Source organism: Populus alba, chromosome 11 (genome assembly GCF_005239225.2).
Source record: "Populus alba chromosome 11, ASM523922v2, whole genome shotgun sequence".
Classification (NCBI taxonomy): Eukaryota; Viridiplantae; Streptophyta; class Magnoliopsida; order Malpighiales; family Salicaceae; genus Populus; species Populus alba.
The window spans coordinates 22,211,753-22,228,275 of NC_133294.1; the positions used below are offsets into that span (position 1 = coordinate 22,211,753).

General features: G+C 36.2%; 3 protein-coding genes across 16 annotated transcripts; 1 reads left to right on the forward strand and 2 right to left on the reverse strand.

Moving 5' to 3' along the window:
• The first annotated feature begins 1,212 nt into the window (after positions 1–1,212).
• LOC118040800 (protein LIGHT-DEPENDENT SHORT HYPOCOTYLS 5) lies at positions 1,213–2,344 on the forward strand. Its single transcript, XM_035047849.2, has one exon. The coding sequence runs from the start codon at positions 1,341–1,343 to the stop codon at positions 2,049–2,051; it is 711 nt and encodes a 236-aa protein (XP_034903740.1). The 5' UTR covers positions 1,213–1,340; the 3' UTR covers positions 2,052–2,344.
• Positions 2,345–3,204: 860 nt separating this feature from the next.
• On the reverse strand, positions 3,205–8,453 carry LOC118040798 (pentatricopeptide repeat-containing protein At4g21300). Of its 14 annotated transcripts, none has more exons than XM_073412574.1 (5): positions 5,755–8,453; positions 5,153–5,270; positions 4,928–5,083; positions 3,626–3,664; positions 3,205–3,399 (listed from the first exon to the last, which is right to left on the reverse strand). In XM_073412574.1, exon 1 carries the CDS (start codon positions 8,412–8,414, stop codon positions 5,889–5,891), a length of 2,526 nt encoding a protein of 841 aa, XP_073268675.1. In that variant the 5' UTR covers positions 8,415–8,453; the 3' UTR covers positions 3,205–3,399; positions 3,626–3,664; positions 4,928–5,083; positions 5,153–5,270; positions 5,755–5,888. The 14 variants fall into 14 exon arrangements, with proteins under 14 accessions (XP_073268675.1, XP_034903736.1, XP_034903735.1 ...); XM_035047845.1 differs by adding an exon at positions 4,606–4,707 and having other exon boundaries at positions 3,205–3,664; XM_035047844.1 differs by having other exon boundaries at positions 4,606–5,083.
• A 1,435-nt stretch (positions 8,454–9,888) lies between these two features.
• LOC118040801 (suppressor of mec-8 and unc-52 protein homolog 1) lies at positions 9,889–15,919 on the reverse strand. The gene is made up of 15 exons (XM_035047850.2): positions 15,787–15,919; positions 15,332–15,695; positions 14,900–14,948; positions 14,478–14,561; positions 14,073–14,176; positions 13,817–13,903; positions 13,680–13,733; positions 13,062–13,157; positions 12,353–12,480; positions 11,988–12,114; positions 11,839–11,898; positions 11,561–11,668; positions 11,119–11,219; positions 10,868–10,919; positions 9,889–10,281 (listed from the first exon to the last, which is right to left on the reverse strand). The coding sequence occupies exons 1-15, from the start codon at positions 15,810–15,812 to the stop codon at positions 10,183–10,185; spliced, it is 1,539 nt and encodes a 512-aa protein (XP_034903741.1). The 5' UTR covers positions 15,813–15,919; the 3' UTR covers positions 9,889–10,182.
• Between the last annotated feature and the right edge of the window lie 604 nt (positions 15,920–16,523).

Genomic DNA, 16,523 nt, shown 5'->3' on the forward strand with positions numbered 1-16,523 from the left:
AAAGAGATGACATTATTGTTTAAATTATTGTGTCCTCAACACAGCAAGTAAATTTTACAGTTTTACTCCTATTTTTTAAGGTCAAAATAACAGTGTTATAAGACCTGGCTTGGCTTGAGAGGTCAATCACATGACCTGCTAATTTTACATCTAATCTAGGCTAGATTAGTGAAAAAACTGATATTTTTTTATTAAAGCAATATTTTTTTTTTTAAATCAAAGTTTAGGTTACCCTCCTAACCTGCGAATCAGCTCGGATAGTACCTTGAAAATAATATTTTCTGATGGAAACTATGCATATGGGACTCGTCAGTTTGGATATGTTGTTGTGTATCCACAGAGTCGGACACAACTGAGATCTCAGTGAAACATCTTATCATCACAGCAAGAATCTTTTTGGGCCATGCATCGACACGAACTTGTAATGTGGTATTAATGGCAGGGTCAAGTTACTGTCCTAATTTGCAGGCTCTATAAATGATATTTGTCTTCACTTATAGTGCAAGAACATAAATGTTACATGAACTATCACATGTTGTGTGATCATTCAACTCCATTCTTGTTTGCAAGAAATTCATACAAGCAATTGTGAATGATCCTCTCTTGAAATATTTGAAAAAAAGTAATAATCTGTAGCTTTGTTAAGGAAATCTATTTTTTCAAAGTGTAATCAATTCGAACACAAACTAAGAGTTTTTTTATTATTATTATTAATATAAGTGTTCGGGTTAGTTTACACGCATCTCAATTAATTTCATGAATCCTGAATAAGCCTCTAGTAGTTATCATATCAATAACCATAAAGATTGAACTTAAAATTATAAAAATAAAAACTCTTTGATTTTTACTACTAAATCAACTATTAAATAATTAAAAACTAATAGTTTTTCTTCTTGCTTCAGCTAGCTAGAAATATATTATTTACGTCAGAATTGAAGGATTTGAGAGAGTTTTGCATGCCATGGATTGCTACAGGTTTGAATCTTGATATCAAAAAAGGGTTGCAATCCCTTGTTCATCAAGGGAGATATCCCTTTAAAGCACCTGTACAGGGAGGGAATGGTGAAAAAAATTGAGGTGACATTTTTGTCATGATATTCAAACTGTCATCAGGTTTCTTTGCATGGGTCCCTCCTTTGTCTCCTTCTCCACATCTCACATCAACACTACCTCTTCCTCCAATTCCTCTATTTGATTCTTCGCTAATATATTCTCTGCATGTCTCTCTTCTCTTCCATGAATTCCTTCTCCTCTTTCCCTCCCCCTCTTCCCGTTTTATGTGATTCCTCAAGAAAACAAGCAGTCTCTTAATTAGCTCCATCCCCAACAAGACTTGTAACATGCCAGCTGCTGTTGCTGCCGCCGCCTCTGCGGCCGCTATGTCACATAATTCTGCAGGAAGTGGCTCGTCAGGAACTCCTAAGAGCCACCAATTGCAGAAAGGAGTGCTATTACCACCATCATCACCAATATCATCACTACCATTGAGTCGTTACGAATCTCAGAAGCGACGAGACTGGAACACTTTCGGACAGTACCTAAGAAACCATAGGCCGCCACTGGCGCTGTCACGGTGCAGTGGAGCTCATGTTTTGGAGTTTTTGAGGTATCTTGATCAGTTTGGAAAGACCAAGGTGCATAACCAAGGTTGTCCATTTTTTGGCCACCCCCATCCACCATCTCCTTGCTCTTGCCCTCTCAAGCAAGCATGGGGCAGCCTTGATGCTCTCACCGGACGTCTCCGTGCTGCCTTCGAAGAGAACGGTGGACTGCCTGAGACAAACCCTTTTGGTGCGCGCGCTGTGAGATTGTACTTAAGGGAAGTAAGAGATGCACAGGCAAAAGCTAGAGGGATAGCTTATGAGAAGAAGAAGAGAAAGAACCCAATACAAAAGCAGCAGCAGAAGTCACAAACTGCAGGAAATGGCAGCTGTTACAGCCATGATCAACAAGGTATTTGTAACGGTGGAACTGGTGGATACGTTCCAAGAAATGTCATGTCAAATGGGGCTGCTGTGATTAATGTTGGGGATGTGTACGTGTTCAACTAAGCCAATAAAAGTTGTTCTTAATTGATCTAGGGTTTAGAAGGATATGTAATATGTAAGGTAATATTGTAATGCAAGTTAGGGTTTATCCGATGTTTAAGTACTTTTCCTAGTTATCTGTGCTAATGGTGTGTTAGCAGGTGTTGGTAATTAAGAGAGAAAGCCATCATTTTCTCCTATTTTGGATCCTATGGGAACCAGGAATCATCAGTTAATCAAAATGTTTGTGAGATTTTCCTAAGATTTAGACAGCACAGAGACTGTGAGCAATATCTAAGATTATTTTTTTTCCTCTATCGAGTTTTATTTTGTATTAGCTAGGTTTCGATTCTATGTGACCTATCTGTAACATTTTAATTTTCATTCAAAAGAATCCATTCTGCATAGGAATGAAAAAACAGCAGAAAATAATCTTCATAACAAATTGAAAACTTGATTGTCCATCCTATGGCTATATGTTTGATCTCATGAACATGATGGAACAATTTGAGCACAGAACATGTAAAAGGATTTCATTGTCCCACATAAAATTCTTAGTCTGTGGTGAACTATCTGAGAGAAATCGTGATTACCATATGAAAACTAAGTAATTCATACAGGTAGTTCTATCTAGGGTAATGATGGCATTGGAAGATTAAATAAAATAATTGGTATTAAACAATCTTCTGTTTACAAAGAAAAACAGGCCATATTCAGTTAAACCCTAAGATTCTTCTTGACCAAGTCCCCTTTTTCTGCTCCTGTTTCAGTTTCCTTTGCTTGTGAAACTCTCTTTCCTATCTCTTTTTGCAATGTTTGAAGAAAAATCCAAAGATATGTATGTCTGCTCTTCTATGGGAAGTCTCTTGTATCCAAGACACCTTTTCATATCCACAAATCCTCTATTGGGAAGACCAAGTCTTCACGTTGACAACTTCCTTCTCTTAGCAAAGTAGTGGTGAGTAGAGGTTTCTGCTTTAGATGGGCAATTGAGCACATTATTTCCTTCAATTCAGATCCCCCAACTTTAATCATTACTCTGTAGTGGTATATTTTCTGCATTATTTTATACCATCCAACTGATTTTTATCTCATGACTTTGTTTAGAGGATTACAGATATTAGCATCTTATATGGATGACATCTGTTGCACACATTAGGCCCTACATGAGCTGGTATAATATGCAAATGTGATGTCATTTGATAAAATCATGTTGCAAATAACATAATCTTGTGTTTTACAAATTTCCTGTCAGGTCAGATGAATCATCAAAGCTTGCTTCAATGATGTGATTTAATTCTAGCCATAGAATCTCTTCAATGAAAAGAAGAATTGCAAGGAACTCCCAACTCCCTTAGAATTTACAGCAGTCCTGCCAAGAAAGACACAGCTTGACTTCCATCATCGGTCATGAAACACAGAGAGATACAAAAAAGGAAATGCACTCTTTAAGGAATAAGACACTGTCCACCCTGAACAAACAAGATAGACCTGGAAAGATCTTTTAGGTACCAAGTTCACCTCAGCAGTTTTGCTTTAATGCCCAAAATTCCCTATGCAGTAAGGGTTGGCTCCTGTAGATGTATATGTTTTCTTACCTGAATTGTATGTGCGCACGGCTGCACTGTGTGGCACACCTGTGGAAAAAAATCTAGAATGCTATCACAGACAGCTGGTTCATTAAAATATATGCTCCAGATCAGAATCAAATTAAGACAGAAAGGTGCAAATTATGCTGGTAAGATTTGGAGTTATGTCAATGAAAGATGGGGCCTAATTCTTAAAATAATCAGAGAAAGAGGATCTGGTCCTCACTTTAAGCAGCAAAGCATGGTGGGATTAGAATAGCAATACTTATCTTTTATTCCAACTTTGTATGCTATATAGCAATAAAGGGAATTGTTGATTCCCGGATGTCTTTGTATCAACTACGGAGTACCACTGCTCATCAGATACGAAAAGAATTTTTGCAGACATCATGCATCTTTGTCATATACATAATGAATATATCAAGGACAAACAATTCACAAGTTCAATTCAGAATGGCAAGGAATGTCATGGAGAGAATAAAGTACACCACGGACTTTAGTCTCAATACCAGTTCAGGATATGGTCATGTTTCTTTTAGTAAGTTCTTATCCTTGAGAACTGCCTATGAACCAAGATGGTAATCATCAAACTGCCGAATATAAACCAGACCTGGGTGAGTGATTTGTGACACTTGCTAATTATCTTTGTTAGTCTATAGATTTTTTTCTGGCTACAGGAGCATGAGAATTTATCAACAAGAACATACAGGAATAGGGCATTCTTGTAAGGAGTTTACTTGATTATTGAGGTATTTGTGTTGCTTACTGTGCCCTTTTGTTATCTTTGCCACTCTAGGCATTGCAAGATTGGTCCCTCACTTAAGAGTACTAAAACAGAATAGACACGTTGGTATTTTTAACTACTATCATCGTTCTCTCCATGTGCAGTCTTCTATATGTTGCACACCAAAGCAATGACGTCAAAATCAACTACAAAAGTTCTGTGTATATCAACAGACTTCTAAATCTATGCTATTGATCATCCTAACCTCAGTTCCAAATTCAAGTAGGACGCCAAACTTAGCATAGTGTTCACCGTGGCTGTGGAGTACCAATTGCTCTGGATAAATCTTTGGTAACCTGGACTCATCCTGTTTTCGATCAAAGGAGTTATCACCAAACTGCTGATCTAGTTGATAATGAGCTCTAATATCTGTTCAAATAAAACAGTAGTGAAAGTTCACAGTCCCGTGAAATTTGGATGGGGATAATCAAGGTGTTACAAGGACAAGACACTAAAATTGACATGGGGATTAAGCAAGCAACCAAAAGCTAGACAGAAAAAGAAAGAGTGAGCAGAGAGCAACTCACTGAAAAAGAATATGGCAATGATCAGCAGGGAACGCCAATAAGATGCCAATAAGGTTTCCTCAGCAAGAGAATGTTTCGTCATAAATTAAAACTGGTAGCATGGGAAAACCAGAAACCAAACCAACCTGTCCGATCCAACTACATTCCAACAGAAAACTGGTAGCACATGGTGTCAAACAGCAATGCACATACATGAGCATAATAGATATGGATACATACACCAACCTTAATGTTGAGTGCGAGAATTGTTCAATACATGTCATCTATATCTTGTTTCATAACAGCCATTGCTAGAAATAAGGGGAAATGTGTCCCAAGAGGAAGCCCGTCCTGAATAAGCCAACTGCCAAGTAGCCAAAGTTTGAGGGTCAGTAAATACAATAATGAAAAGATGCACCAAAGCAAATGTTGATGCGTACATAAAATAAATAAAAATTAAAAATTGTAAGAAAAGGAGCATTTTAGAAGCAACTTGACTTCTAGAGAGCATGGTAGTCCATTACGTGATGCAACACAAATGTTGTGTATTAATGAGGCTTCATCATTTGAACAGTGAGAACAATCACATTTTCAAAGTATAAGGCTGCCTAGTGTAATACCTACTTAGAGTGTAAACAAGGGGGAAAAAAACTAGAGCAATCTGTGCAAGTTCTCTCTTTATTCGATTCTTGGTAAGCATGTCATGTTGCATGTAGTAATTTGAAGCAAAAAAAAAAAAAAACATTTTTTTGACACCGGACTACAAAGACAAAAATTAACTAAAAATAACCAATTTCATTATTTGACACATACAGACATTAATAATAAACCACAAACAATTTCCTAACCTCGTTTGGATCAAAATCAGATGAGACAGAGAGGATGCTCGAGCCACAAATACCATTCATGATCGCATCTGTTTCATCACTCCATTTCCTGCATTTATCTTAAAATTTCTTGTGCCATGTCCAATTCTCAACATTCAATCATTTCCAAAACAAGCTACAGCTTGAGGAACATAATCAACTTTTCTTAACTCTAGGAGGAGACTCTTCAGCAAAGAATAGATCTGAAGAGATTCCGGGTGACTTCCATCTGCAGCAAAAAACACACAAGTGGTGTTTTTTACCTCAATCCAACTGCATCCAGGAACTTTCTGGACTCCACTTTCTTTCATCAAATGTTGTATCTTATGCACACTCCTCCATTTTCCAGCATCAGCGAGTACATGAGTGAGCAATAAATAGTAACCAGAATTTTTTGGTTCCAAATCAAGTAGATATCTTGAAGCCACTTCAGCAAGTTCAACATTGCCATGGACCCGACAGGCTCCCAGCAACGTGCCCCAAACACTGGCAGCAGGTGGAAATGGCATGCTTTTTATGACTTCAAACGCTTCATCCAAATGGCCTGCCCGGCCAAACAAATCTGCCATGCAAGCATAATGCTCCATTTGAGCTGGGATACCATATTCCTCAGTCATGCAGCGGAAGTAGTGAACTCCATCCTCGACCTGTCCAGCATGGCCGCAAGAAGATAATATAGTGAGAAAGGTGATATGATCTGGCTGAATTCCTTCTTCCAACATATTATGAAACAGAGCAAGGGAGTCCGCAAGGTAACCATGGTACCCATAAGCAGCAATGATGCTATTCCATGCAACTTCATTCTTCTCTTGCATCAAGTTGAACACCAGGCGAGCAATATTCAGTTTCCCACATTTGGCATACATGTCTATCAGTGCACTCATATCAAAAAGGTCAGACTCAAATGCACCTTTAATCATGAAACCATGAATCTCTTTCCCATAATGAAGCGCTGGAATGTTTGCACAAGCAGAGAGAGCAGCTGAAACAGTAACGCAGTCATACTTCACTCCTTCCATCCCCATTTGACGAAAAAGATAAACGGCCTCCTCTGGTTTTCCATCCTGGGAAAAACTTGTGATTATTGAGTTCCAACAAATAGCATCCTTTTCGGAAATTCTTCCAAAAATTAGGTGTGCAAGATCCAATCTTCCGCATTTTGCATACATGTTCATAATTGCACTTCCCACAGGACATTTCTCTTCTAACTCATTCTTGGTGATGTAACCATGCAATTCTCTCCCCAATTTTATAGCAGCCAAACCAGCACATGCTGGCAAAATACTTGAAAATGTTAAAGCATTTGGAATCATTTTCTTTTGAAGTAACCACCTAAAGATTTCTAAAGCATCCTTATTCATACCATTAAGCACATAGCCTGAAATCATAGCCGTGTAAATAACGATATCAAATTTTGTGCTTAGATTAAAAATCTTGCATGCCATCACGGCATCCCTGCATTTAAAGTACAAGTCAATAAGAGCACTGTTCAAATACACATCCAAAATCACACCATGCCTCACTATATAACCATGAATTTCCTTAACTTGCCTGAGACTCGATGACTCAGCAAGTGATGGGAGGAAACTAGTAAAAGTGATGGAGTCTGGTTTAATACCGGCAGATATCATCTCATTACACAACATCGAAGCATCATCCATAAACCCATTTTGTACATACCCACCAATCATCCTATTCCAAACCACCAAATCAATCTGAGGCATCATATCAAATAATTTACGTGCATCGCCCAATTGCCTGCCTTTTGAATACACAGTCACTAGTGTATTCCCCACCAGAGGATCAAAATCCAACCCACTACGAACAACAAGCCCATGAAGCTGTCTACCATACTCAACCATGGCCTCAGAGCAAGAGATAGAAAGAACACAAGCAAACGTCACGGAATCAGGCTTAGCTTCAGAGCTCATCATATCCTTAAACAACTTAATAGCACTATCAGATTCCCCACACTGTACATAACCGTTAATCATCACATTCCACAAAACACAATCTTTATCAATCATTTTATCAAAAAAACGCCTAGCATCCTCTATACAGCCATTATCGGCATACAACTTGATAAAAGAACTAGCAACAAACATATCCAAATCAAAACCCATCTCCAAAATCATATCTTGAATCACCTTCCCTAATCTCACATTATTCAAACCAGTGCAACACTTAATCACAGGAGGGAAAGTATATTTATCAGGAAACACACCACAACCCAACATTTTGAAATAAAACAATAAAGCAAAATCAAAACAACCCATTTTCACTAACCCTCTAATCATCCAATTCCAAGGCATGGCATAATAAAACTCAAGCTGATAAAAAAGCTTCTTAGCATCCACGAAACTATTACATAGCACATACATACCCAACATTTTCCCACCCAACAAGCCATTGTTGGTGATGTTTATTCCACTAACAACGAATTGGGCATGTAGTTGTTTTGCTTGTTCAAGTTTTGTACTTGGTTTTTGCAAGATTGATTCAAGTTGGGTGGCTAAAGAGTGTTCGGTGTTTAAGAAGATTGGATCTTTAAAGCCTTGTTTGAAGTTTGTGTGTAAAGACTTCGACTTTAGCCAAGTATTTGTGAAATGTCTGTGTACTGAAGGTAGTTTTGTGTAGGACATCCTCAGTGTTTCGGTTTCTTGGCCTTCAGGTACGAGGTTAATGAGTTATTTATGCAGGGTTTAAACGGTCATGATTGAGGGGTATTTTTGGGTTTAGAGAGAATAAGGGTATATATGGAAAAACAAATTCTTTTTCTTATTTTTTGGTTTAAGATCGTTACTTTTAACACACCAATTATTTATGATTGTATCGAAAACAAAATAATTATAGAGTGATTAAGGAAATTTATTTTTTTCTGAGTTCAAATTTAAAAATCTACATTAAAAAAATTATTTATCAACTGATGTAGGAAATATGCATTTACATCATATTAAAAAAATATTTAGTTTCGAAGAAGAGAAAACAATTAAAAGAGAAGGAATTTCTAATTTTTAAATGCTATGTCATTTAACTCTCTTGGTATCAAAGAAGAGAGAGAAAACAATTAAAAGACAAGAAAATTTTATTTATTTTATAGTTAGATTATGTGGATGTCCAAACTAGTTTGTGTATACCTCAACTAATCTCATGAGTCCTAAAATTAACAATCATGTAAGTTTCTAATAACCCTAAAATTTATAAAACTCGAACTAGCGATCTTTGTTGAGCAAATCTAAAACATGATAAGTTGAATCATACCTCTCAAAGTTAGAAATTCTATATTTTTAGTGCTATGCCATTTGACCCCCTTGTATTTGTTGGTAGTAAAATCACCTAAATTAAAATTTTCAGACTTAAATTAAACAATTACTTTTAAGAAATCTAATACTTTCTTTAAAAAAAGATTAAACGAATTGCTTAGTAAATGAATTTTCTTTGAGTATCATCATATATATATATATATATATATAAATGTAAAAATGAAAGAAAAGTCAAAACATTTCATTGTTTTTCTTTTTAGTAAATAGTACTAAATGATTTAATTAAGACTCATACAAACTAGAATTTAATATGCTTAAAATAAGATAATTGAGGGTGGTTAATTTTCAAATATTTAAGGTTGTTAACTATGTAATTAAATACTAGTTAATTACCATGTATAAATAAAAATAACTAAAGTTAGTTAATTTAAAAAAAAAATAAAGCTATTTTTGTTCTTTAAATAAAATAAACAATTTTCCTTTTAAAAAAAATTACTACGCTTTTTAAACTAAAAACTAACATACCTTCTTACTGTTTTTATGAAAATCACCTTCCATTCTTAAAGCCTAAGCAACAAAAACCTTTCTAGTACTTTAAAGCAAAGCAATATAGGTTTCTTTAAAAAAAAAAAAAAATTGAAGGTGAAACGGGGTGTAAGGAAAAGCTTCCTTCAAGGCTATCCTCCCCTGAACCGGAAGAGAGTGGCTGCTACTCAACAGGGCAAATAAGAACAGCTCAGAACTCAGAAGTAATACGTTCAGAAATGGCAGCTCCAAGTGTACGTGGGGCGAGATAATTCATCGCGCGCACGTGCCGTGAACGCGAGGGTGATGCAGGTTGACAGAGAGAATATAACAGCCATCTTGAACTAGTTTTGCTATACAAGAAATGTAATCAAAATCTTCGACTACATCAAAGAATCTCTCTTCCAAATAATGCAGGAAAATAAACTGTCATTTTCAAGGAAAGTCTTCCGGTCTCTACCAGTCAGTTGCTATCAGTTCCTAAATCTTGCACCCTGACAGGCCAGTTACAGGCGGCTCTTTGACAATTGGAAGTTGATCTTGAAAAGATGCGATTAACAAATGATAACAGAGCTAAAAGGAGTCTTCCATGAGGGAAGTAAATATGGTCAATGCAGAAGATTCATGGCTTCCATAATTTCATTGTGGAATCTTCGCTGTAGGTGGCAAGGAGATTCCTATGAGGATGATGGGTCACGCCTATTACATCCTTCTCGTGAACCTGGCAGTATCAAAGGTCAAAACATGCACTTGCAAAGTTAGAATGACCTACGCACGAAATGGCACATAATAAGCAGAAAGCCAAAACGACAAAGTATGCAATTTCTTTAGCTGGTTTTAAGGACAGCTTCTGTATTGCAACTTTCATGCACAAACATGAAACTACATGCTCAGAGAAGGTTGTCCCTGACACTAAGAAAAACGACAACTCCAATCCATACAGCGTGGACATGGAGGTTAGGGGTTAAAATTTGTTGGCCCCAAAAAGCAATGATGGCATAAATGAATTAGCAGAAATAAATTTCATAGCAGCTTAACATCATGTAAACTTGTTATCCTGAACCGTATCATATATCACCCTAAAAGCCCTCCCTGGTAGTTGAAACAAGGACCACGTCCTGCCCAGATTCTTCCTTTTCTTCCCTCATTTTTATTGTCTCCCTTCTGGGGTTATACCACAACACTCGATTGAGAATAAGTTTATTTTTACAAAATGTACATTGGTTGCCGGTTATAAATGATGGGGAAAAGGACAAAATAGAGAGCAACCCAAAACCCTAGATCCTGCCACCCTAGTGAAAACTCACCTTCATTAGATGCTCTAGCTTGCCAGATTGGTAGCTGAAGCAGTAAATATTCCTGCAATCAATTTTGAGGACCGTTATTAACAAAATCAAACCATCTCAAACGCCCATCTCTCTAGCTTATTATCAGTAATAGATTGACATTTTCATTTCATCTCTCTCTTCATTTCTAAGATAACTCTTATTTTATGAGAAAAATAAATACAGAACAAGGTAGTAAATTTTACATAAGAACCAGATGGACAAAGGAATACCTGTCTTCACCAACACAGTAGATCCATTCCCCTTTTGGTGATATACAGGCTGCAGCAAAATCTCCACCTTCTCTTTTACCGGAAGAAAAGCTCTTCACAACCTGCATCACAATCACGCAAAGCAATATGTCATTGATAATGAATTATCTAAACTCCTCTACTTATGCACTCTGAAAAGGTTTCAGTGAACAAAAACAAAGTGCCTGAACCAGTAAAACATAGAATCGTTATCTATCTATAGAATGATTATCAGTTTATATTTGCTTTTGTGGTGGTCTAAGGCTAGTGAAATATGTTAGAAGATGCTACAAAATGTCATGGTTTGCAGCCAAAAAGTAGAAGTACACTATATAAATTTTGGTCCCAACCCCAAAACCCAAACATGGCAGAGCAACAGATGAGTGGCATAATATTAGCATCAGCTCGAGTTAAGAGAAACTACCTGTCCTTGAAGTGTCATAATGCATATCGATGATGTCTTGTTACATACAACAATATGATCAGTGTTTTTTGGGAAAAGATGAACAGAGTTCACAGAAGCATCACCTCCCTAACAAACCACACAAGCAGCAATAATCAGCCAGGTGTTATAGAAGGCAAAAGGCAAGACATATAGCAAGAAGCAAGATGAATTAAAAGTATTCTATCCCAGGTAAGCCACACAAGACAACTCAGCTAACTCAATCTCATAATCATGCACATTGCATTGAGAAAAAGTACCCTCAATGGCGGTGGTGGCCTGAATGTATGTATACAGTCTGTACTCTTCATATCCCAAACCTATTAGGAAAAAAATTGGAATCTGTTATGCAAGCTAGAGAAAAGAAGTGTAACCTCATGAAAACACTGCACTTTAATGTGTGACTTACCTTGACCGTGCAATCACTGGAGGCAGTAATAACACGAGTCCCATCACTAGTGAAGATGGCATCATTCACATAGGATGCGTGTCCACGGAATTCTTTTAACAACTTCCCAGATTTTAGGCCATGAATTCTACAACAAAGTAAAATATAGTTATTTAAAAGAAAATAGGGGGACATGATTGTTGTATGGATATGGAAATGACTAAAGTTAGAAACTCAATGACCACATGGGTTACATAGAAAAAAAAGATACTAGTCTTAAGAGGTGTCATCTCCAAACCACGAGCTACATTATAGTCATTAAGAGGGTCAATATAGACAATTAATTTGCTGTGCACACAAAAAAATGTCCATTGCTGTAAACAAACCTCGCTGTGTTGTCAAAGGATGCACTTAGCAGCTGGCTTCCATCACGAGAGAAAGCAAGACTTGTGACTCCCTGAGAATGTGCACGTTCAAGACGACGCAAGCATTGACCAGTCCTTATACGCCAGACCTGAGAAAAGGTACATTCTAGACTAAGTTTCTTAAAAAGACGGCAATGTCAAATTCCAAATTTAAATCAATTTTTTTCCATATGTCCTCCCCAGCAATGCAAATTTCACCACAGCTGAAAAAACACAAGCTTAATTGTAAAGGAGAGCTAAAACATCAATGTTATCATTATGTATATAAAAATAAAATGTTTTCCTACACTCATGAAGCATTCTCTTAGTCCTAAAATCTGCAAGTCAATAAACTCAAATACATGCAACCTTAATAAAAGCTAAAGTTTCAGGTCCTAAGAACTTTTCACATTTCATCTTGTTCATGAATTTTTTAGCTACCTGATTCTCTTGAGAAAAACTTCCCACTTCCCCTCCCAATAGAGTTACCAAATTGTCTCAAGAACTCGTACTTCACAAGATCTATTAAACTCATGCCTCTATTCTCTCGGAAGGGAGCTTTATGGATAATATAAGATCCACATCCATCAAGAGAACTAGAGAAGATAAAATTAGATATCATGTAAGATATATGAAAGAGAGAGAATTCAGAGCTACAACATAGATGCAAGCATGTAAGGGTATGACTTACTTTGATCTTCCCATCTTTCGCTCCAGATGCAAGCATCTCAGAATCTCGGCTAAAATCAACACAGAGGACAGGATCATCGTGCATCATAAAAGTTTCCTGGAAAGATTTTACATTTTTACCAGTAAATATACAACTAGTAAAGAACAACTCCACTGAAAACTATTTAATCCTAAATCAATTTGAAATAATCAAAGGATAAATGGAAATAATCCCTTCCAATTATCTACTTTTCACTCTTTCTCTACTCATGTTTTGGCACATGCTTGAGTTAATTGACTGCCTGTGAACCTTTACAAAATACAGGACACCAATGAAGACCTAATTTGGGATTCTGTAATAATACAGAGCATGTCATCACCGGAGCAGCATCAGTTTAGTGTGGTGAATGGAAGAGTGTTCAGTTTTGGATGATATATGATGCAGGGATCAACCTTAGATGTTTATTTTTCGAGATGTCATTCCATAATAATGGACAGACAAAATAATGGTATAGGAATTGATCAGGTGAGGTTTGGGAATGCATGAAAACTTATCAATAGAAGAGATACACTATCTCCTTCCTGGTATTGATAACATTAAAAGCAAGCAAACATAAAGGATTATAAAAAGAAAACTCACATCAGCCTGGTACTGAAGATCCTTTTTGAGCTTTCCACTTACATAATCCCACACCTAGCGGTGATCAACAAATAAAATATCACTGAATATCCATTCACTAATCTTTCATCATCTGGAAACAGTTTCCAAAAGGATACCTCAATGAACCCATCAATAGAACATGAAACAAGGAATTGCCCATCTGGAGAGAATTTAGCACATTCAGCATGACTTTTTGTTCCAAACTGCAGAAGAACACAGCAGGGTGTAATATGAGGAGCTAACAATTTAAGGATGCAATATAAATATATGTATGACTGTACAAACTACGAAGTAATACATGCATACCAAATAAAAATAACAATCGCTTTTAGTCAAAAAAATCTGCGTAATAAATTTGGATAATGCACCTACCTTTATGGTATGTGTAAGAGTTGTTGGGTACATATCATCAATATCTTGTTTCATGGCTGCTGTTCCTCGGAATAGATCAAACTGAGTTCCCGGAGGAAGCAACCCTGGACGAGGAAAACAAAAAAGCTTCCATTATCTTTGCAGTGAAAGTAAATGACAAGAAAGTGTATCACGTTTCCCAATGCCCACTCCCATGGGCAGAGGCAGTATCCAGATTTTGAATACATTAAGTTCGTAAGAAAAAAGCTCCAAAAAAAGCATGCATGCTGAAACAAAAGGAAAAATTTAATAAGAAGAGCATTTCTTAGAGGCAACATGAATTCCCTTACCATCCAAATGAAACAAAACAATATTAACGAGGCTTCCTCCACTATGTATAAAGTTTCATTTTGAAGCGGAACATACCTTGGTGTTGCTGCCACTTGAGAGCCTGACCAATTAGAGCCATTAATCTTGAAGGTGGAACCACACTAACTTCTGCAGCAAGGGCTGAATACGGAACAAGAAAAATCACTCGTAAAACTAAAAAGGAACGGGAAACAAAAGCATAACGAGAGCAACGATCCAACAACTACTCTGGAAGTTATAGAAAACAAAAAAATTTAACCCTTTCTCTAGTTGTCTTGATTCACAGTGTTCGAAACAACATCTGTTAATCATTCCTCTAGTTGCCTCGATTTACCAATTAAATCCTTCACATTTCGACAGTATTCATTCCCTGCTTTCTATTCTACAGTTGACTCTAATTTAAACTTCCAGAATCTTCACAAATTTACACAGCAACCACTAAGCACACAAACAGAGGGAAAAATCAAGAAAAGAAAAACCTTGAGCAATCTGTGCACGTCGTTTCTCCTTGGTTGATTCTTGATAAGCCTGTCATATTTCACACAATTTCCAGGTCTCAGGCCCAAAAAACTCAGATATTCACTCATTAGAAACAGAAGTCTAAATCTTCACTACTCCCATTGTAAGCTACACCTTCCATTCAAATCCCATTATTAATGTACTAACACCGACTACACTTTCGAAACCAAAGTCCATTAAAAAATTCAAAATTTAACTAAAAACTCATTACAAAAAAAAACCATAAAACACAAGCATTAAAAAGAGCCAACAATGCACAACACCGATGACACTTTCGAAACCAAAGAACATTAAAAATCCAAAATTTAACCAAAATCAAGAAAACCCATCACAAAACAAACCATGAAACACACAGAAAAGCAGAAAAAATCATTCCTTCTTTTCTCACCCACCTCATTAGGATCAAAATAAGTTCTAACAAGCAAGTGCTCGAGCCTCAAATATCTCTCCGGCTGTTCCTGCTTCATGACACCCATAGCTTGAGTCTGTCTTAAAATAGCACGAGCAGTATCCAATTCTCGTAACTCAATCATTTCTAACACAATCTGTTCATACAAATCTTCTAACTTATTCCTCGGCAACTTAAGTTGCGCCACTTGAGGCAAGATCGTGTCCCATCTTCCTCCGTTTATGTCTGCCACGAATGTTTCAATGCTGTCTACTGTGTTTAAGGAGACTTGACATTCGTTTTGTAGGGTTTGGAATGTCTGGTGCAGAGAGTGTTCTTTGCAGAACTGCAGCACAATTTTTATTACACTGAAACAGAAAAACAATTAAAAAAAAGTGTCAGGTGAAGGAAATTCAAGTGCTGTGTCGTGTTTTTTTTAGGAGAGGAAGCAGAACTTACTCGCGAGCTTCGATTTCGAGTGCCATGTTTGGCGTGTTGAGGAGGGAGAGAGGAGGTGTTAGGGTTTTTGATATTGTTGGAGAAGAAGAGGACGAAAGAGAGTGAATTTTTAAATTTCTGGTTTTGAGTTCGGTTTTGTGTATATACTTTTCCCAATTCTCAATTTAGTCCTAATGTTAAAACTTCTATCGATTGAGTTTCTAACCTTTTATTAAAAGTTATTTTAGGCTCGTATTAGTAAAATGGTTGTGATTATATTTTAAAATATTTTTTATGTTAAAATATATTAAAATAATTTTTTTAAAAAAATATATTTTTAAAATCAACTCATCAAAATGATTCAAAATATTAAAAAAAAAATTAACTTTCCACAAAAAAAAAAAATGAATTTGTTGGAAAAACAAGTTAATCTGCATTTTTAAATGCTAGATTTTTAAAAAATAATTTAAAATTGACTTAATTTGACCATGTCAACCTATTGAATTCATTTACAACATGATTAGAGCATGATTTGTCATTTTTTAAATTATTAAAAACAATATCTTATTAATTAACTTGAATTAACCCCTCTAATCTAGTGACTAGAAACCTTTGACTGAATCTGTTTAATTACTTTATACTTGAATGGTTTAGACTACCTTATTTACCATAAAATGAAATTCATCCATCATTAATCATTCATTTGATATTAAATCTCAACATTATTCTCTAAAATAAATTATTAATCAATTTCAAGA